At 41.0% G+C, this 22512-nt stretch overlaps 2 protein-coding genes across 4 annotated transcripts in view; both read left to right on the top strand.

Moving 5' to 3' along the window:
- Positions 1 to 514: 514 nt before the first annotated feature.
- On the top strand, positions 515 to 18645 carry LOC106741789. Its single transcript, XM_014614106.1, has 5 exons — positions 515 to 554; positions 13644 to 13744; positions 14014 to 14208; positions 17281 to 17486; positions 18252 to 18645. The coding sequence occupies exons 2-5, from the start codon at positions 13654 to 13656 to the stop codon at positions 18408 to 18410; spliced, it is 651 nt and encodes a 216-aa protein (XP_014469592.1). The 5' UTR covers positions 515 to 554; positions 13644 to 13653; the 3' UTR covers positions 18411 to 18645.
- A 534-nt stretch (positions 18646 to 19179) lies between these two features.
- Positions 19180 to 22512, top strand: part of LOC106741862 (putative ATP-dependent RNA helicase TDRD12) — a 6972-nt gene continuing 3639 nt past the window's right edge. Inside the window, exons 1-8 of one of the 3 annotated variants that reach the window (XM_014614262.1) lie at positions 19180 to 19384; positions 19959 to 20035; positions 20139 to 20317; positions 20950 to 21251; positions 21322 to 21524; positions 21621 to 21768; positions 21849 to 21933; positions 22082 to 22246. In XM_014614262.1, coding sequence (XP_014469748.1) covers positions 20005 to 20035; positions 20139 to 20317; positions 20950 to 21251; positions 21322 to 21524; positions 21621 to 21768; positions 21849 to 21933; positions 22082 to 22246 — 1113 coding nt within the window. In that variant the 5' untranslated portion in view covers positions 19180 to 19384; positions 19959 to 20004. Of the gene's footprint in view, positions 19570 to 19958; positions 20036 to 20138; positions 20318 to 20389; positions 20563 to 20949; positions 21252 to 21321; positions 21525 to 21620; positions 21769 to 21848; positions 21934 to 22081; positions 22247 to 22512 lie in introns of those variants that run through there. The other 2 variants (XM_014614261.1, XM_014614263.1) reach the window with 2 other exon arrangements.

Below are 22512 nucleotides of genomic sequence, written 5' to 3'. Positions count from 1 at the left end.
GACATTTGCTCAAACGAGGGCGACCGCCACTTGCACGCCTATCCGATTAGTTTCTTTTTCCTCTCGCGGGTCGAGGATCATCGCCGGGGCACCGAGGAGTTTTCGTAACGACGACAACCGTCGGCCGGTCAGGTGGGGGTAAAGAGAGGACGACACGAAGGTGGAGGACGTGTACCAGCACGAAACCGTATACAACTTTACTACGTAAAGCCTCGCGGCATCGACGAGGACGGAAGGTGGGGCGCTTCTATCCCTGTGGAGGACCGTCCACCTGAGAATGATGCCCCGCTCGGGTGGGAGGAATTTAGGTTACTCGTACCACTAGGGAATGTGGGCCGACTATATACCGGCTCATCGCGGCTGCTCGTCAGTTCATTCCTTCCACGTATTTCCGATTCGTCGGATCCAGCACTCTCCGTTCTACTCGTCGAATACCCGTGGTCGTCGTTTGGGTGCCGAAGTCCTCCCGTATTTCGCCCCTAAGCAAGTCCGTTGCTCTCGGACGGCCAAGAAGAAGAGGAACCACCTCCCTTCGAAACCCCGCAGCATCCTCAGTAAGTACGATCATTTCTCTTCTATTGCTTGCAGTTTATATTTTACTACTAATTTATAATTTATTTTTTAATGTAACGTACATTCTTCTTATGCATTTTTATTAAGTCTATTTTCTGTAACCAAAAGCCTTTGATTTCGAGCAAATATTACCGTTAAAAAGATTTCTATCAGACGTTGCGATTCCTCGGATTTCGGCAATATTGCGACTTTTGGTGGCGCGAGAAAATTCTTTTCGTCAGAAGTGACGTTACACTTGCTTCGAGCAAAATACGTACTCGCGAATGCTCAGGATATTAGCATAAGAGCTGACATACATCCGGAGTTAATTACGGAATTACCGAAGATATGACACAATCGTCTGTGCGAGCTCAGGGAATGCCTGCCTTTGTCGGTTCGGACGGAAGATGCGAAGGAAGTGGATGTTGCAGCAATTTACGAGCTTTTGTTGGCGGACGCGCTCGAAAGTTGCCGTCCGATTTTTGCCGATTCTGCTCGTCGGTCGATATGTTCCGTTTCGATTTCCGAGTTCGTATTCTCGGTATAACCCGAAGTAGATTAAGGCCAATGAACCTTTCGATCTGAAAATGCAGCGGCTACACGTAGCACGGCCGATCGTGATTCCCAGCACGGACACCGGTTCGCGATGCAGCGTTACGGAATACCCGGCGTTTTATTTAAATAACGGCTTTCTCTCGGCGAAAATTCAACGTTGATTTTCGCGAACTCCCGCGTTTGACACTTAACATATTAAATATCTCCGCGCCTAAATCGCTCAGATTGAAAGTCCGTAGGAGCGTGTAGTGCTGTGATATTTTCGCCGAAAGTTGCAGCCGATATCCTCGTCACAATTAATCTCTATGCAGTGAAAACGCATCTAAGCGCCTTATATAATTATATTAATAACGGATAGAAAGGTAGATGGTATTATTTTCATGGCGATAGCCGAGAGGGAGGCAAGGAAAGTACGTAATTAGAGACGATGTTCGCGCGAATTACAACAGGTCGGACAGGCCCAATTGCTTCTTAGCTTGATTTAAAAATCGTTTTTCTCGTTACTATGCGCGCGGACACACACTTGCTTAGGATATTAGCATAAATATCAGCATAAAACGGCTCGGCTCGTCTATCTATAAATCTATAAATTAAAGACGAGAGAGAGAGAGAGAGGCACGTCTCTCACGTTTTCATCGTCCCTAACTTATAACATCCGCGTAGTCGGATAAATAACAGGCTCGCGCGAGATTCATCAACACGCGTCATTCTATCCCGACGTGTTTCTCCGCGCGATTCATTAGACGGATAAGTAAATGATCGCTTGTGAAAGTTTATACGCGCGCCGTGTGTGTCGTGCACACATACCGGGAATGTAACTAACGGATTCCGCTCGAGTTACCGTCCGACGCAGCACGTGGGTAATTTTTGCGACGCGTACCCGACAACGAGCTCAGCCGGGTGTGCGCAATAACGTCGCCGCTGTGCGCACCGGATAACGATCGGGATATTTCATTTGAGGAGCGCGTATACGCACTGACGTCGTCGTACATGCTTTTACACTTATTTATCGCTTCACTCTACTCAATACTGATTTACTTGCGATTTTCGTCCAACTTTTACCCAGTTTTTTACCTGATTTTCTCGCTGCACAGAAAAAAAGGAAACTGGAATCGACGTGAACGTAATTGTTCTTTTTTTGTTTTTTTTTCAGCATCCCTGAGGTGCCTTTAAGATATTTTTTCAACAATTTGTGCTATGCGGAACTGCACTAATTTGGAAGTCAAATTTAGCATCTTTTACTTAATGCTTTACTTAATTTTTTTTACTTCTTTATCTAATTTATCTACGCAGTTTTCGATTTTTCTCATATATGTATCAGGTTGAAAATCGTACGAGTTACTTGTAACGTTGAGACTTGGTGTACAATATCTCGAATCGTTCGTGACACGAGAAGCCGTCTCGCGCTGTTGCAACTTTGTGGGCAATCGTGAGGATCAATCTCACCATATCTAGCAGGGAATCCGCTGTTGCGATTGAGATCCGGGCTTTTCGGGTGCCCTTCGTTGCGCAACCGTGGAATAACGGCCGAAACTGTCATGAAGAATGACGGCCAGTCGATCTTGCGCAAGTTAATCTCGCGAATCGAGCGATTCGCATCGCGCCGACAAATTATTGACCCCGAGCGAACTTTTTTTCGCCATCCCCGCGATGTGGCCGCGTTTCGTAAGCATCTCCGAAGCCGCCGGACGGCTGTCCTCATCTCCACTTGTGCGCGTCCTTATTTCGATTGGTTGCGCCTCGTCTTACTTCGCGTCTTACCGCCTCTAATTAAGCTAATTTCGGCCGTCGAGAAATCGTTCAGGCGAAACATCTTCCGTTTTTTTTTTTTTTTCGAGTGACAGGATGCTTCTCGGCAATGAATACGTTACTTTGTCTGTATGGAATAATCACGCGTGATAAAGATGAAATTCTCGACGAAACGCACGCGATGAGAAGCTGCTTTTTGCAGCTTGGGAATTTCGTAAAACGATCCGCCTTAATAATTGCCGGCAAGGCATTAATAGCGGGCGATAGTGAACCGTAAGGGTCGACGATTTCTCTCTGCGTGCCGCAACCGTACCAATTATGCCGCGAGATCGTTTTCATCGTTTATGAAACATCGCAAGTTGATTGGTCAGCCGATCCCGTTTTACGAGGTAATGGCCGAAATAAATTCTTTACGCCGGCACGGTATTATCTCGCGGCATGTGAAATTGGTCGAATTGATCGTTTAGATCGCGCGCAGGTCAACTATGAAAAAAACGTGTGTGTAATACAAGCTGCGCCTCTCACCAAGGAGGATTGTTTCGAAACGCGTGCTTCGTTCGTATCAAGAGAGCTTCTTGACATTTTATCCTTTTTCACTCTCGCGCCTCATACGCGCAAAATGCGATTACATAAGTGAGCGCGCGGGTTATACGCGTATCTCGATGTACGGACACCTTTATACCCTTAATTCGTTTCGTCATTTGCTACGGGACGCTGAGCGTGTTTTATCTACGAAAGATAAATTCCTCTCTGAGCGCTTCCTTAATGTCTCAAGCCACCTTTTGGACTTCCTTTCACTTCTGCCGTGAGAAGTTCTAATTTGGGGAAAACTCGAATCTTCCTTTTAAGAGAGAGAGAGAGAGAGAGAGAGAGAGAGAGAGAGTCCGCCTTGTTTGTTCTCACAAAAATAATAAAATTCAATTCTCAATAAAATATTTTAGCACTTCATTATTATGAACCCGAGTCTGCTTTTTTTCGAGATATTTAAATACGTGATTACAAAGTGTTGACGGAGATTTTTTACATGTTTCGTAATTTCTCTCTCTCTCTCTCTCTCTCTCTTTCTCTTTAAAAGAATAAGCGTCTTTCATGCCGAGCTGCACCACAACGCATGTCAAACTTATCGAAATCGGTGGAACAGCGTTGCGAATGTATTGTTGCGTTGTGAAATAAATTTAGCGCTTTTAAATTTTCCTGCAGAAAGAGAGACGCGCGAGCACGTTGGAAAGTGTACGCGATTGTGCACTTTACGCTATCACCTGATTTCGACACTCCATGTGGGTAACAAGTTAACGTTGACGCGGTCCTTAAGAGGAGCTCCTGGCCGCGCATTGTGCGGAACAAAGCAGCAAGAGAGAGATTAATATCGTTATTGTGAAGTCGCCGGTAGTTAGCGCGCAAGTGAGATGACTATCGTCGTGGCCATAAACGCTTTCTCGATTGTGTACGCTTCGATTGTGTCGGCGAAACTTTAACCGCAATGGTTCTTCCACGAAGAGAGGTCGGGTTTTATCTTATATTTGAAAGTATTTTCCGATAGAATTCCTTTAATTGCGCTACATCGTTGATTTTCCAAAAAGCAGTGTCTAATATCGGCGCATGAGACGTCTTTATGACGATTTTAAGGCGTCTTAAAGATCTTATCTACAACCTTGTTTCAAAACGTAAGTAGTAAGCAAATTGAACAATCACAGTCGTTTATTAGAAGATTAATCGACCGTGGCTAGTCAATTTGCTTACGACTTACGTCTTAAAGCCATTTTAAAGAGGTCTTATGCATCGATTTTCGACATTGTGTTCATTGGGTTGAGACACAGCATCAAATATCTGAAGGAGGAGGAATTAAAATATAATAAGAGTATTAATTTTATTATTATTATTTTTATAAAATCGAAAATTTTAACTCTCAACTTGGAATCTCTGTTAGTATTCCACATAGAAGTACGTATTCAGAGAACATTCAAACGTCCTAAATAACCTCTTATTTACAACCTTGCTTTAAGATTTAAACAGTAAGCAAATCGACTAACCACAGTCGATTGTTCTTCTAATAAATGATCGTAGTTGGTGAATTTGCTTACTGTTTAGTTTTAAAGCAAAATTATAAACAAGAAGTAAGACATCTTCGAGACATCTTTTAGACATACATGTTATATGGATATGGCCCGTAAAAAAGCATAAAAAGGCCTCAACACTTTTTTCTCGACGAATTTCGCAACGCATTTCGTATATCCAATAGGAAAATGTCTTCCGAGAATTACTAGAAGACATTCTCCAAAAAAAAAAAAAAATGTTCAAACCTTTTTGTGAGTGACCATACTTATCACCGAGGAGCGAAATACAGTAATACGAAGAAAATGGAGAAAGTCAACTAATTTCGAGATGTTCATTATTAACCGGCCAAATAGAATTCGATTCGCCGGTAATTAAGAAAATCTCAGATTATTGTTCTCTACTTTTCAGATTCACAATATGACTCACGAGCGCGTTTCTATTTAAGTAGTAAGTCCCCGGCGGTGCTCAGACAGGAATCATTAACGAAGTGGAACAAGATCGTGATTATTCCCCCTCCCCCTCTCTCTGTGCGTGTTTCTTTTTAAATAGACAAGTTGAAGTCAAGAATCGATACACGACAAAGCGACCAGCAAATCGGCCGACTGATCCGACGGCGTGCTTTTACCATTTTTTTCTACGGACTTGATCCGCCCTGGTGCGCCTTGTTCTTGCCGTGCTGGATTCTCCAGAATCGCCGGCCATAGCGTGCGCGATACGTCGACGTAGCAGCGCGCATTGCCGTTAACAAAAGTCCACCTCGGACAAACTGTAAGAGACTCCTGGAACAGCCGACTGGACGTAAAGCCGGCCAGCTAACGGTTACGTCGTCGATGTGGCCCGCGCATGTACACACATACGCGCACACCCTCTCTCTCTCTCTCTCTTCCTCCGGTGATGTCGTTATCCTACACCTACGGTTCTCGTTCTCATACTCATTCTCATTCCTGTTCGCGTGAATGGCGACGGCGGTCACGAATACCTGGAAAGCTCGACGCCAGGTCGAACAGGTGCCGCGCGTTCGCGCGACGTTTTTATAATTTTGCACGATAGAATCTCCCCCTCCCCCCTCCCCTGTGATTACTCGCTTATCGCCTAAGTGACAAGCGATAAAAGTGTGTTTTATTCGAATTCGGTGTAAGGACGGATCAGCGGTGGTTCGAAACCACCTGTCCTCGACGTTAGTCCGCATCGGTCGGCTTTGGTGCGATTGACGTGATAACTAACTGATTACTCTGCCAGCAGAACAGATTCTTATCATGCGCATGTAATCCTCATGTACTTTCGGCAGGCGGACGGATTCTGTGTCATATCGCGGGTATCGGCGAGTCGCTCGCTGCGCGAGTGTTTCTCTATAATTGAATGATCATCGTGCCTGTTCTAACGACTATCACAAAAATGGCGTATATCAGATAATAAATCGTTGCGTCGCGGCTCGTCACTGCGGCGTGTAATTGGCGTGCGAATGTGTAAAACAAATTGCGCGTAGTGCGCGCGCGATTAAATTATAGGTGGAAAAAAAAACAGACAAAAAGGAAAGAAGAGCCAAGTAAACGGCTGATACATCTGTTCCCTCGCGTATCCCGCGAGTATTATTAATCTCCGTCGCCCGACCGCTACTTGAGTACTTACCGCAAATGATTAACTGAACACGCCGGCTACTTTGTCGTCCTTGCCGATAACGTTTTTTTTCTGTTTTTGCAAAAAATGCCATGTCGCGCGCGACTACACGTGATCGGCTACGTTTCCACAGTTACCGCGCGTTCGATCCTGAAACGAGCTCACGTTACAAGATCCGAGATATTATGAGCGCTTGAACAGTTTTAATTGAACAATGTGATGCAAGAAGCAGGTAGTTCCATAATAGATATAATCAGAAAGTTTCAATTAAGCGGTGAGTAAACGCGCGAAGGATACGTCTGGATAACATCGGAAGATTTCATCTACGGTTTCCACGACGAGGATGTGAGGATGTCGAGAGAGAAGAGGAGTACGCGAACCAAGGCCCGCCGCGTAATTCGCGAAAAAGTGAAAGACCTACCGGCCTTAATTAGTCGCAAAACAACGATTCCGCGCGTTTCTCCACGGGTGAAACGACGAGTCGCGGGGGAGCAGCGCGCGCGTCTCGGTAACGGTACAAATTTCAAGATCGTACTCTCGCGGCGTTCTTCTTTCGCGTCGGGAACCCTCGGGCGGTTCACGTGTCTCCGCAGCATCCGGCGAACGGGTATAATGAGACTAATGAGGATCGATTCTGGAACGACTTTCCTTTCTATTGACACCGCTGAATATCGACAGAAACAAAGCGAGCGTGAGTGTCGAATTTTTCCGCGGAGGACGGAGTTCCTTAAGTAAAGGCGCAAATTCATCGGACGCTGAAACGAACGTCGAGCGTAGTCACGTGATATCACACTGAAGCCAGCATCGAGAAGTTAGATCGTATTATTTATAAAAAGAGACGTTAATTCTTCAAAAATTAATTTCTCATATTATTAAACATTATTTGTTAATTACTTTATCATACTGTTTATCTCTTAGAACAACACTCAGTTACAGAGTAGCCCATTTATTTGACAATACTCAGTTCCATGTTTAATTAAATAAAGAACTAAATCAATCAATAAACAGTCGGAGAGACTCGCTCGTACACCCGATGGTGACACTCGACGGAATTCTGCGGATGTGATATATGACCGCATGGAGAAGCTTATCGAAATAATTTCACGCTGCATTCGTGTACAACCGGTTACGCAAGGACGTACTCAATCGTATGGATAATTTCGGCGACGTGTTCCTACTTAGCATCGACACGCGTCGTCCGCGACAAATCACGGTCGCGCAGAGGAGCTACCGCGTCGCAATTAGCGAGTCCATTAATTTCGGGGGAACTCCTCGTTTCGATTTCGACGGGAGATCGGTAAGAGATCGGTCGTTCGCATCGGTTGTAAAAATGTTATCTGGCTGGCGCTCATCAATAACGTCCGTAAACACGACCAGTATCGCTCGATGATTTGCATCGTGGTGCGATATTTCAGTCGCCGATCATCTCCATTCGGCGAGCGGGTCCATTATACATGACGATACCTCGAATGTCCCGTGTCGTTTTCCCGCACACAAAACTCGCTCCTTTCGGCCGCAGAGCGAACAATAACTGCTATATCGCGGGGCACGATAAAGAAAGAGAAAAACAACGCGTGCATAAAAGAGACTGCTACTCACTCGGAGAGCAATTAAACAATTAAAGAAATTGACACGAGAGACACACTAAAGAGAGAAAGAAGGGGAGAGAAACGACGACATTTTTAGAAAAATTTTCCTCGAGTTCTCGTGTGGGCGTTACTTTCGCGACGGTTGATTCAATTGCGCCGACAGGCGGCGTGTGGAAAAAATTCTAGTCTGTAAAGAGTAGAGGCCTAACGCCGATATCCTCGCGAAGGTAATGCTCATCCAAGAGACACACCGCTACTTCGCGCTACACGCGAGTGTCACGAACGGTTTAGAAAGTCGCAGCCCCTGGCTGCCTGGCAACTGTGCTTCGAGGAAAGTCAGTTCTGCCCGGTAAAAATTAAGTAAAAGAAAAAAGCGCATTGCAAAATCACATCAAGTTTCACTGGTCGCGTCCGTTTCTAAAGTCATCGTCTCCCCGTCGAGTCTGCCGATCTCGTACAACAATACACGCGCCGGCTCTCGTGACACTCGAGATTTCAGACACTTCGACTTCCTCGTCTCGAGATTAGGGTTGTCACTTCTTCGATTTTCGCCCGAGGGATTTCCGGCCGAGAGAGAAAATCTCCGGGTTGATACGGCGAAACATATAAACGATTAGAATTTCATGAATTACGATATCCGGACAGCACAATGAAATCCGGACATCTTAAAGACTTTTGTAAGTGAGACGTCTTAAATATGTCCCGATTTTGGATATTATGCTGTCTGAGTATGAAATATAAAGATATTATGAATCTCAGAGCGAAGCATATTGTTAGAAAGCGTCGTTATTAAAAAAAATAAAAGTTTAAAGTATCTGAAGTTTGGTGCGTCATATTATTATTTTTATCATTAACATATCGTCCCTTCTTTTTTAAGAGAGATCTCACATTGCCAATCTTCGAGTGAGCGGACAAACTGAGGTGGCAATCCTGCTCCGTGCGTCGGGCAGACGAGTGCTTTGCGCACCTTCAATTCTGCAATTTGCCGTTGCTCAGCTCGACCGCGAAGAAAACTCTTCAGAATATTTTTTGCATGGGAAAAGCGAGAGAAGGCGGAGATGTGTGCAATTTGTTCCACAAAGTCTTCTCAGAGGAATGGGATTTTGCGTAACTTTCAACACACGCTTCTCACTACACCACCCTGTCAACACGATCGTTCCCACATAAAAGTGACGATGCTTTAATTGTTGTTACATAATTGTCGGTTGCTTCTAAGAATGTAGAAAAGGGCGCACCTATGTTTCTCAAATTCCAAGGAGTAAATATTAATGGTGAACATGGCGCGACGAGTTTGCGCGTATCTTAAATTAATTAGTCATCGTTGCGTCATGTCGAAGATGTATACATTGTAAGGCTTGTTGCTTCCGCGTTCAGAAACGATGAGGCGATAAAACACGTGAGAATTATCTCAGTCGGTAGGAGGTACTTTAAAGCAGCGCGATTAGCTTCACGAGAAAAAGTGAGAAATGAAAGAATTACGTTTCGAGTTAAACTGCGTGCTCTCATGGGATGCAAAATTCCGCTGCATAATTGCGAGTTCATTCCACTATTCAGATGACATGATAATACTTCTTTTTTTCTTATTTTCTAGCTCGTTTTAATTTAATTTAAAATGCAGTTTCATTCAATTTAATATGATTCAGATTAAATTAAATTTAAGAGTTGATTTTCTCATCCAGATCGATTCAGCCGATCAACATTAAGAATACCACAGGAGTCACTGGACCCCGTCGATCTTTTCTTTTACTACACGTGCGTAAGTTACTCAACACGATCGAGGTGTATATGTGTAGAGTATATATATCAACGAACAGGTTCTTGAAAAAGTGGTCCTTTACAAATGCCTTTCCAGAGATTACACACCCGACTGGATCTTTAATTCTTTGCTTCAGAACATTGCATTATCTGTATCCTTGTTGTAGTCGCGAGAATTAAGCGGAGTTATGTAGATCGCTATCGAGAATTCTATGTCTAGAATCGGCGAATTTAAATATTATGGAGCGGTAAGTTTTACGTTCTAACAATCGCAGCAATAAGAGTCACAAAAAATTTTACCGAAAAAAAAGGAAAAGAAATGGTTGAGCCGAGCGGTCTTAAAATCAAATTGCGCGATATAAAATAAATCATCTTGCGAACATACCGTTTGATGGTGATGACGCGTTAAGTCTATTAAAGCTGCGTTGTAAGACGCAAGGTAAAAGGGGAAACGACCGTGCACGTTTTGTCGAGGAAAATTGCGTGCGTAGATATACTGAAGACGCTATAATGAGGCACGTTTTGCGTTCGGAAAACTTCTTTCGCAAGGGGATTTACACAACCAGACTCGATAATAACCGAATCCGTTCGCTCGGTCGAGAGAGCGTCGCGAAAGTACGCGCCTCCCGTCGGAAAAATTACGCGCACGTTGTCGCTCTCGCCGGGATATCGGAACAACCCCGAGAGAAAAGGACGGGTTGACGTAAGAGACGAGCAGGTGATGAGAGCTCGAGGATGACGCAACGTCGAGAAGTTTTGTAACGCCGACGAAAAGGGATCGTCGATTAATATAATGGGATAATGGACGCACCTTTGCGTGATGTTATCAGTACGCAATGACAGATATCGATGATCTTATCTCCCCGCTCGACAATTTCGTTCGTTCGTTCTCCCACCTGGCCCCGGCCCCCGGATCGATCACGCGCGCTACTTATCTCGCTTTAAATATCACCCCGCTCTCTCATAACCCATCAACCTCTATTCCTAACGAGTCGAGTTATTAACTTTCAATCTGGACACTCCATTTCACACACATTTAACAAGTGTTCTCCGTTATTACGCGGCGTCGGGATAACTCCTACGCTTCCATCTAATTGGCGGCCGCACGCGAGGGAAACGAGGCTGTCGATGGACGATCGTTCCACCGTAAATAAGAAAAGACGCGATTTTCCGCGTGATTTTACTCCGTTCCGATCGGCAGTTAGGTATGTTTCCGATCTCTCAGATTCGACGAGAAGAGGAAGAAAGAGGAAGATCTATCCTATCGTTCATCCTCGCTTCATCGTCGTCTGTGCCTTCGATGAATATTTATACGATTATGCTAAAGCGCGCCATTCACCTTCGTCAAGTTCCGTCACTGTGCGAAAACTTGTTCATTGTTTTTATAATTTATCGGCATGAGTAAAAGGAACGTGTCGTTGATGTACGACGGCCGTGGCAGCTAAATTATACATTCGGCAGCCTCTCTCTCCAGCGTCCAACGTGAACTTTTATCTGCTGTTTTTCGTATAAACTCGGCGACGCCAAGTTAAACGGACGAAATATAATCGATAAGAGAGCATTTCTCCCGGTCGCGCGCTCGTGAAAGCCTCGCAGTCAAATATTCTGTAGTAAAAACGGTCCACTGAAATTTTACGTCACTTTAACGTGTTAAAAAGTAAATAACGTTAAGCTAATGTTAAATATCGACATGTGTTAATGAGTAAATTAAACATTTACGTACTTCCAACACATATTTGTGTACTTTTCAACTCATGTTAAAAAACACAAAATTTAACAAACACCTTCTTTTACCGTGCTCGGAGTTTTCACGGGAGAAATCATACCGCAGCCGGCTCGAATTCGGGTGAAAATTGAATTATGTGCGACCACCAGAAAACACGAACTCTCCTCTTTTCTTCGAGATCTTTCACTAGCGTGCAAAATATCGCTTTCCGATGATCGTCAGCGATCGGAACGAAGTGATGATTCGGAAGAGTATGCGGCCGTTTTTTTACCAGTTCGTGGCAGACGCTCGCGACGTTCTGCAACGGCCGTTCGTTTGATCTCCTTAGAAAGTGGTTCGTCCCGCCGAACCGATGATAGGCATCAGCAAAACCATCACGAAACGCCGACGTTTACGTGACGCGCCAAATCAATCTGGAAGTCATAATCCAGACTGGCTTCACTTTAAATCGAGCCAGTTCGATGGTAAATCCGCGGGATGTAGCTCATTGAAATGTTACGCGAGTGAAAGTCGCGCCGTCCCGACAGCGATGCACATAAGAATAATTCTGTTAACATTCTGGTACAGACAGAAAAATACATTCGAATAAATGCCATTTGTTTTGGATATCTCATAAGTTCATATATATCCGCGGAATATACCATAAGTTCATCATAAGCATCAAATTCATTCGAAGTACATTTTACAGTAAGTGTGGCATTTCAAAATTAATAATGTTAAATTAGAAGAAATGTCGATTTGTTTATTCAAAATTAACCGAATTTAATTTTTCTTCGATAAAGTTTATAATATTCTTGGAAAGAGAATAAATCCTTTTTTCGCGCACGTCATAATGAATTTTTCTTAAATTTGTGATGAGTATGTTTTAAGACTATTATCAAGAAAATACTTTTAGTTGAAGATAATTATATTATTATATTTATGTTACTTAAAAGAAAGAAAGTAAATTGAGTAATCGCTTTTCTTAGTAGTAAAGTTGTGTATCAGTCAGTTGTGGTCGGTCACACTTTTCCTTCGATGCATATCGTATCCAATGGGAAAATGTATCTGCTGAAAATTACTAAGAAATAAGTTCTCCTATTGAACACGGAATGCCTTCCAATACTTGAAGTGTTGCAAACTTTTTGCGACTGACCATGCAAATACGTTAAAAGTGTGTGAATCAAGCGTCTGCATAATCAAATTGTCGATTTTCTGAGATTCACGTTACATATTAATCTGAATAATATTTTCAATGATATTGGAAAACTTTAAATGGGCAAAAATATTAATCCTCGTAATTTTGAGCGAGAGAGCCGTCAAGTGGAATTGTGTCGAAAATTTTCACGACTTCGCCTTGCAGATTCAGCACATGCGTGCATCATAAAAGCCTTGTAACCCCGTAACCTCGAACCGCTAAACACTCAATGGCGTTGGCAAATGTTCAGCGTTCCCGTTCCGAGGGATTGTCAACTTTCCTACAAATTCCGTAATGTTATCCGGTATGTCGTGTATGATACATCGCTTAGTGTCGCCGTCGTGCGCTCTGATTTTTGCGCGATTGCCTGTCGTTACACTTTACAGTGAGTATTTTCCAACAGGCGGGAATCGCGAACGTCGATAGTAGCGTGAAAAGTGTCGGTTTTCCCGTAATTAGAAACAAGCGAAGGCGAGAAGTTTAATATTTGCGTAACTACATCGTGCATGAAAAAGTAGTACGAAGTTTTATTATCGTTGAAGCGTGGGAGCTCTTTTGTTCTCTTTGGAACACGTTCTTCTTTCTGCAGAATTTCCGCGAAATAATTTCCGCGTCAACAGCCGTTGATAATTACAAACAAAATTCACATTCCATTGAAGCGCGGTCGCGTGCAAAATTTCGTCAAATTAATACTATATCTTTCAAAATCAACTATCCGTTGATGGTATATCGTTGATTAAATTCCGAGAGCGATCCTTCGGCAACATCGGAAAGAAAAAAAGTGTTCACGCGGAGAATGAAGTGTTCGCCGGATGAAAAAAAAATTCAAACGGTAATACGAGGTCTTACGAAATTTCGGTTATGACAGGTCCGGGAGTATGAGGACTTTCTGCTTGCTCTTGCTCGGCGTCGTCGCCGTCAGCGCCCAGCGTCGTTTAGCCTTGCCCGATCCGCGGAGCTGCGCGAACCGTAAGTATATTTCCAGCGACATTTCGTAATCTATGCGCTAACTAAGTGGAAGATAACGGGAAACCAAGAGAAAAGAGAGGACACATTCATCAGAATGCTTCGAATTCACTGTAGTCGGTGAACTCATTATTTGAATGATACGAAAGGACGCGTGCGCGCGTTCAATATAATTCATATTTCGTGTCGTTCAAGCTACGATAGATTTCTATGAATTGATGTCAAAGTCCTTTCAGTAATAAAATACGATCATTGACGTGTTTATTATCCAGGTGTTCGTCACGCATCGTACAGGGATGGCAGGGGGGTCGTTCACTCGTATTTCTTCAGCTGGGAACATCAGCCGACCAGAAGTCTCGAAGTTGACTGGCTAGACGCTCGCAACATTTGCCGTCGTCACTGCATGGACGCCGTGTCCCTGGAGACCCCGCAGGAGAACGAATACATCAAGCAGAGAGTAGCGAGAGGTGAGACTGTCGACGATTAGATCCGTCGTTCTCAAACGGTTCTCAGGCACGTGATACCCCTTCACCCAGGGAGAGTGACTCCTTTGATGGCCGGGAAAAGCGAATCGCTCATTTCGATACAGGCGACTCTGACAAATTGCAGATTCGACGTGTATCGCAACCTCGTCATCTCTCAGGAGAGGAGGCCTTATTCTGGACGCTCGCTTGGCGTTCGCCCCAAGTTTGCATAAGAAGCGTTTCGTCTGGTCATTATCATGAAAATGGATATGTGTAATTGAGTTTAGCTTGACACAGGAATTTGTGCCAACCTGTAAGTGAGCGATTCCAAGAATGAAAGGAATCCGATAATACAGTCATATTTTGTCAAATCTCCTGAGAACGTACTAAACCTGGCTATCTAACTCCAAATTGTCCTCATATAAATGTCACGTGTATGCATTGAGAGAAAAATACCTAAAGAACAAGAAATATTCATACTAATATTTACTTATGCTAATACATTTTTACTCTGAGAAAATATAATTTTTCAGGTTTTTTGTTCTAAGCAACGAAATATATAATGCAATTTTTCATCAAAGGCGCTTTCACGATAACACTTACAAATCGCGATGTCAACGTGCTTTCGAGCAAAAAACTTGTCACACCTGTTCGGACTTACGTCAATGTTTTTCACTCACGACAAGTACTATATAACATGCGTTGTGGTTACATCGTTGAGTGGGAAATTACAATATTGTTGTATTAATGTTACTGTCAGAATCGGACCTCATTAACGCCGGGGCATACATTACTCGCGAGCGAATATTATTATTTGGCAACTGTTCTCGCGTCCTCTCGTTTCGTTCAGAGACCCGCCGCGGGGGACAGCCACAAAAGTGGAGCCCGCGCGTGAGAAGTAAAAGCTAATTCTCTCGATTTCTAGGCACAAATGTCGTTGCACAACATCGTTGCGATTAAGTTTCGCGGGGGTAGCACCGATTTACAGGCGCGTACGTCAATTCGCCTGTGGCGCAACTCTTCTCCTCTACTTGTGACCTTGCATGACCCTCTCTCTCTTTCGGCTGATCAGCGAGGAATTTAAGTTGCAATTTACGTTCGCGGGTGACTAGATATGTGCCCCTATACATGCCGAAGCGGCGGGTCACTTTCACTTGACCGTCGATGACCCGTGCGGAAAATCCAACCGACCGACGTGAAAGGGATTGCGCGTACTTTGGATTTAACGATTTGTCTTCTGAGAGAGATTTGTTGCCATTAAAGTGAGCGTTACATCGCTGCCTCCGTCTGCTTTGGCCCGAGCAATGATCGCTGTTTTCCTCTCTGTCCATTTGAGACGGAGATACATCTGTCTTTCTCTTTTAGAGAGGTATCTAAAAAATACTAATTCGAATGTAATTTTTAATTCTTCCGATTCCGACAAAAATATACTGTAAAAAATGAAATGTTAATTAAAAATTTTATTTAAAGCCATTTAAAATGGGACATCCTATAGAAAAGACGTGGTATTAGAAAGAAAAATATTAATACTTTGATAATATTTCAATAAAATTCTTTTATGTTATTCAAAGTAATTTAGTAATTAAATAATTTAGAAACAAAAATTACATTCCTTTAGTTTGGTTGCAAGTGATTTCTGATATTATTGCACAGACGGATCAGGAGGGACGCAAAATTTGCAGGAGTGTTGAAAAAAAATATTATTTTAATTATACGTAAAAACTATTTCGCCCGGGATCATATCGAAGAAGTTTTGATACATTAATGCAACTAATTTAATAATATCTCTTTCAATGTTTACCTTCACGTTTTGTTTTTAACATCTATAAACATAATTTCACATAATTTTATGCTAAAATATTTGAAAATTATTTCTGGAAATTATGAATATAGCTGTTCAAGTTGCAAAGTGACGTCAAATGACGTTTTAATGATGTCTTATTGACGTTAGAGACGTCGTTAATTATATTGAATTATCTTCCAAATACATCCCTGAAAATTAAGGTCTACCGCGGGACGTCGCGAGTGGTTACACGCGAAGATATGTCCGCAGTTAGTAATTTCTCTGTTGATGATAATAATACCGCGACTCACACATATGACATTTTAGACGAGGTTTATGTTATCGCTCGGTGCATTATTCAATTAAAACATCCCGCGTTATTAGGGGAATGATAGCCGTTAAGTCGCGCTTCGCCTGATGTTTATGAACGCCCATCATTTTATTTCCGATAATTCAACAGGGGACTGAAAGAAATTCCGGTCGGGTCGCGCGGACGTCCGTGTCGGTGGTCATTTAGAGACTGATAGGTCAGTTACGGTATAATTTATCGTCGTTGTTCAAACAGAAAGACAATAGCGGCTTAGGCTTTTTGCCGCGGATTCGTTTGCATTTTCCGTGATCGTTTGTTGCACCCGGTAAGATATACCACGTTACTGCGTACGGAGTTCCGTTATGTTTGAGCCTTTGGACACTTCCCAAGTAGGAAATGAGCTACTGGCTCGATAATCGATTCTTAGCGATGAATAGCAATATACAGTAATGAACAGTAAAAATGCCAATATTGATTTGATACTGGCCCGAGCGTATCGTTTGGCCAACGTTGGGTTAGTCAAACAATTTGTGCTGCTCGAATGCTGGAATACTGAGATGAAATATTGCAAAAGTACCAGAAATTATCGATTTCCAATATTGAGATAGTAGATACTAATTTTCCAGTAATAATGATTAAATTGCTCTACAATTGTTAGCAATCATACTGTGGAAGGAAATGGTTGAGGCTGCAGATGTCCATTCTTAGTGTTATATGAAATGAAAAACACAGACTCGATCGAATCTTCCGTTTACCAAGTAACTGTTCTTACTAGCTGCATTCAGCAGAGAGAAAAAGTAGTTTTGTAATTGTTGTATGCTCTTCAATCAAGATTAAGGAACATGAGATTCACGAATTTTACAACGGTTGCTTTCTCTGCTGAGCTATGTATTATACATTTTCTGCTTCCTTATTTAAACTTTGTACTGAGCAAATTTATACGATTTTTGATATCAGTATCTTACATTATCGGCTTTGTTAGGAAACGTGAGATACATTTGGACGTCCGGGCGTAAGTGTAACTTCAACGGCTGCGACCGACCTGATCTCCAGCCCCAGAACATCAACGGATGGTTCTGGTCTGGATCTGGTGCCAAGATTGGACCGACGACCCAGCGAAACTCCGGAGACTGGAGCAACACTGGAGGATACGGTCAGCCACAGCCGGACAATCGCGAGGCTGCGCAGGTATGGCTTCGATATCTTCTTTTCCATCCACCTGAAAATTTTTAACAGGAAAATAATCGCTTTTCTTAGCAGTGGAATAATTTTTTTCTCTGTACACATGAACAAGGTTTAATCGCTTGATTTTACATTCCTATATGCGTTCGTTTGTAAACACTTGACACATTTCTCTCTATGATGAAAAAACTGACAGTTTTCCTATTTTTAAGAAAAAGCCGAAACATCCGCTCGTGTTTTTATAGATTTGGTGAGAAATTGATAGAAGAGCTAAAGAGCATTATGACGAAGATATGTTGGATGATAAATTGCGTAAATTCGGGAACAGAAGGAGCATCGTCGGGAGAATCCTCGCTAAAAGCGGGCCAAACGGCTCTAACACGCTTTCCTTTGACGTCGACCCCGTGAAACTCTGATTTATATTCTCGTGGGGTAAAGTGAAAGTACTTTGGCATCTTTAGATTTATCGTCGCTCTTATATGTGACCTTTCGCATCGGTAATTTTTATCGGCTCGCTCCCCCCTCTTAACTTTGCCACAAATTTTACATAGAAAGTGTTTGAGGTCGCGTTTTTCCACGAGTGTCAACTTCGAAAAGAATATTATTAAAAGACTACGTGAGTAATCTTTGTGATCTTTCGAAGAAAGATGGCTTCAATTTCACATTACTTGAATAATTGAGCGAGCGGTATCGTCTTCCATCTCGGGAGAGGAATCCGTGAATTAAATAAGCCGGAGGAAATGAGTGATTTCCTCGTTTCTTTTTTTGCAGGGTAACGACGAGTCCTGCCTGTCCATCTTGAACAACTTTTATAACGACGGCATCAAGTGGCACGACGTGGCGTGTCATCATGTGAAGCCTTTCGTGTGCGAGGACAGCGACGAGCTCCTCAACTTTGTTGCGTCCCGAAACCCAGGGATCCGTTTGTGAAAGACGACCGCGGCGAACTCTCGGGCAAGCAGACTATCGTCGTGCGTCGAAGGGAAAAGCGCGAGGAACGGAGACCACGGCGGTGTTACACGAGCGGCACCGTGCACTCGTCCCTCTACACTTTCTCTCTCTCGCACATTTATTTATAATTACACATTAACCGATTATCCCCTTCTTGTTAACGGCCGCGATTGTAGTGCTACGCGATTCACCGTAAGCGGAACCGATTGGTAGCTCGAAGTAGGTGGTAATACATTTAGTATTATATACATGTAATTCTTGTAATTTTTTTGTATTCTTTTCGTACGAGAATAAATGCATTTTCTCATTTGTATCGGAGGATGTACCGTTATTATCCGAAGTTTAATCCCCCGAGAAATCTTCCGTTTCCGATTGTTCCATGATATAAAATTCTTGCTTTAAGTACTTCAAGCTTTGAAGTGCTTCTTGAATAATCTCGATAGCATCATTATTGCGAAAGTTACAGCCTGTTGAATTTCGTCTATGTTTTATTACAATGGAAAGTACGCCTGACCAGCCTTCGAGTCATACTACTTGGGAAGTACCTCTGACTCCATCGTTTAGTCATATCATGGTTTCTCGTTAAGTATAATGGCGACTCGTAGCGGAGATCCTGGAACTAAATTAACGGGTCTAATAATTTAGTTCCAGGATTTCCGCTACGAGTCGCCACTATACTTAACGAGCAACCGAGGTTGTGATATGATGGAGTCAGACGTACTTCTCAAATAGTATGACTCGAGAGCTGGTCAGGGGCGCGTTACATTGTAATAAAATATAGGCGAAATTTAACAGGCTGCAACTTTCGCAATAATGATGCTATCAAGAAGCACTTTAAAGTTTGAAGTCTCTAGTTTTTAACCATTTTAGCTGTATTAATGTTGTAATTAATTTTGGTCAAGATATCTCGAGTTTGTTCGTCGTCTTTTTGGATAAGTCGTTCCACCTCGGCGGTACGCTTGCATACTTATTCTTTCGTAAACATTAGCGTTGGGGCTAACATTCTCTTGAGTACCCGGAGCCAAATAGAAAGGGAGGGAGAGGGAGATTTTTTTATAACTCAAATTGTTACTTAAACCTAAAGTTTACATTTCTCTCCCCGTGCGAGTGTGTTGCCAAAAAATATATTTTGAAGAAGGTAAAATTTTTTATTAATACCTAAATTTTTTTAGACTGAGTTATATATTCTACTTTCCCAACATTTTACGATTTGTTGGTAATCTTTAAAATAATTTATTTAATTTATTATTAAATTCGTTAGATACTCCAAAAAACATTCTAAAAACAGCTGTACATGTACAGATGCAAGCATGTAAACTACTTAAATCAATATAATAATAAATAATACATAGTGTATATGAGATAAACATGTAATAAAATAATAACTTAAGCTTATATAATATAAAAGTAATAGTATATAATAAATAGGAAAGTGAATCATTTATTAATAAGAAAGTGAAGTGACTTGAGCTCAATAAGAAATCAGGAAAAGACAAATATTTCTAATAGAATTCATGACTATTTTAGATATACTAACTTATATTATCTATACAAGTGGATATAACCAAACAAAATGATTGAAATAAAGAAATCAAATCATCAAGGTAATATTTGTAGATCTACTTAATAATTTATAGCAATGATAAATTAACAAGTGTAAATATTTTGCAAATATGTTCATATTGTATTTTTTATATGATTTTTTAGGTGTTCCTGCTACAGCTAGAGGAATTAAAATAATGAATGTGCAGAGTCCATATATCATGAGAGCTTATGATATTGCAAAACGGGAGGAAAAAATTAGTAAAATCAATGCGCAATTATGTTCTTTTATTAGAAAACAAACTTCTTCCAAAAATGACACGGAAAGTTTAAGTATTGGTGATGTAAGATTTCTATGTTTTGTGATATTTAAATTATATGGGAAAAGTCGTTGAATTTTTTTTTCCTTGAAATAGCTGCTGTTTTAAACACAGGAAAATTGAAGCTTTACGAGATATTTTGTATCTTATGTAAAAATATCTTAAACATTAAAAAAAAATTGAGTGAGATGAAGGTGACAACTTCTACTAAGATGTGGGAGGCAGAGATGAACCAATCTCATGGTTGAGGGAGGGTGGTACCTTTTTAGGTATATAGTTTCTCTTCGGAGCTAAGTTTTGACTTTTGTCTCGACCATTTTTTTTTTTGGCAAAGTGCGCCACTCCTGAAATATTTTAGGGTTTTCATACTTACCCTATATTCAAACATAAAATATTTGAGAAATTATAATCAAATTATAAAGATTCAGATTGACTCATGGTGAGGACTCGGATTGACTCATGCAATCTTTATGCCTTTATTTGTAATAAAACTAATGTTTTTATGTGTTTAATTCATATTTCGCAAAACTCTAAAATTCCCTCGTTTCAATTTTCTACGTGTAGAATTATTGACCCACTCTGTAATTAATGAAGTTAATATATATTTTTCAGTCAATATAAGACATCATTTATATCTTCTCTAATATTTATTCTAGGTAGTTTTTATACAAAGCAGTAATCATGAAACTGGTGTAGCAGAGTTACCATCCTATCTTTGTCGTGGTTTGATAACTCATATTAAACAAGAAAATGGAAAGTACAATGTCCTTCTAGTGGATCATGGTATTAGCATTGAGCTAAACAAGGATAAAATGTATAAAGTTCCAAAAGATTTTATCCCTGAAAAGTATCTGACAAAAACTATTGGTATATTCAATATATTGCCAATTCGTATGAGGAAAAACGTCCCAACTACAAGTTCTTCTTCAAATGGATATAAAAATAAATCCACAGCAGTGTAAGATTTAATGATAATAGCTATGGCATCCTTTTAGAAATATGTTTCAAGATGTAGCTGCTATTTACAGTGTTGTAGAGGAATGGAGCGAAGAAGCGATTCTGTTTGTGAAGAATATTCTGGTAGCTTCTAGTGCTGTGTACTTCGATCATTTAGTTACAGATGAAGTGAATGGGAGAGAATACGGGGAATTTTATCTTATCATTGATGATCTTATTATATCATTAAGTGAAGCCTTAGTTGTAAATTATTATGCAACTTATTTGGAAGAAGGTACATTAATATTATTATATTTTTTATCTAAGAGGTACTTGATTAATTAATATTAAAGTACTATGTAATATGCCTTAAAATATGACTGGTGTTTAGATTTATTTCAACTCATTGAGACTTCCAATCATAAACAAGAAAGTTCGGAAGAAGACATTATTATATATGCAAAGTTTTCATCTAATCGGCAGAAGAATGCAAATCAACTTGTTGGTGAAGTTCAGAAGCATTGTTCTGTCAGACACATGTAAGAATATTTTACTTGGCTTTTCTTCTTCTAAAAGAAAGTTCATTTATCTTGTTTCACACTTCTTGTTTCATTTTCAGTGAAAAAGTTTTAATACAAAGTAGGAACAACTGTGGAATTTTGAGCGATGTTACTGATCTTAGTTTTCCTAAAGGAGTACATAAGGTATATTATTCGATAAATTTTATATATACATATTACGAGAATAATTTAATATCCATTACAAAAATGTATTGTGTCTTCTATGTTAATATCAAACAAATATATTATTTTAGTTAGTTATTATAGAAATATAAAATGTTTTCTGTTGTAGGGTTGGAATACGTGTATAAATTCCACGAGACCGAGAAAAATCCAATCTTACGTGTGGCCGGCTATAAAAAAAGGATTAAATGTTGTTGCTATCGGGTCATCACAATGCGGTAAAACTACGGGATGTGTAATGGCTGTCTGTGGTTTAGTAGTTATGCGTCAAAATGTAAACAATTCTTTAAACTGTTCTACATGGAAAAATAAGAAAATTAAATAAATAAAGATTAGTAAAAGATCTAGCTCTTACTAGCCTTTGTTTATTTAGTTTTCTTATAATTTGCCAAAATAATAGAATATTGCGAGATTAAACATTTTCTCTTAGTATATTAAGGGGACACCGGACCTTTGAAATTACCAAAAAAATCGATTTTTTTTATTTTAATGATTTCTTATAGGGCAAACTTTTTAACAGCGTTTTGCTGTTTCTTGAGT

Source organism: Dinoponera quadriceps, unplaced genomic scaffold (assembly GCF_001313825.1).
Source record: "Dinoponera quadriceps isolate SergipeBrazil2010 unplaced genomic scaffold, ASM131382v1 scaffold533, whole genome shotgun sequence".
In the NCBI taxonomy this organism is placed as follows: Eukaryota; Metazoa; Arthropoda; class Insecta; order Hymenoptera; family Formicidae; genus Dinoponera; species Dinoponera quadriceps.
This window is presented reverse-complemented; position numbering and strand designations above follow the sequence as displayed.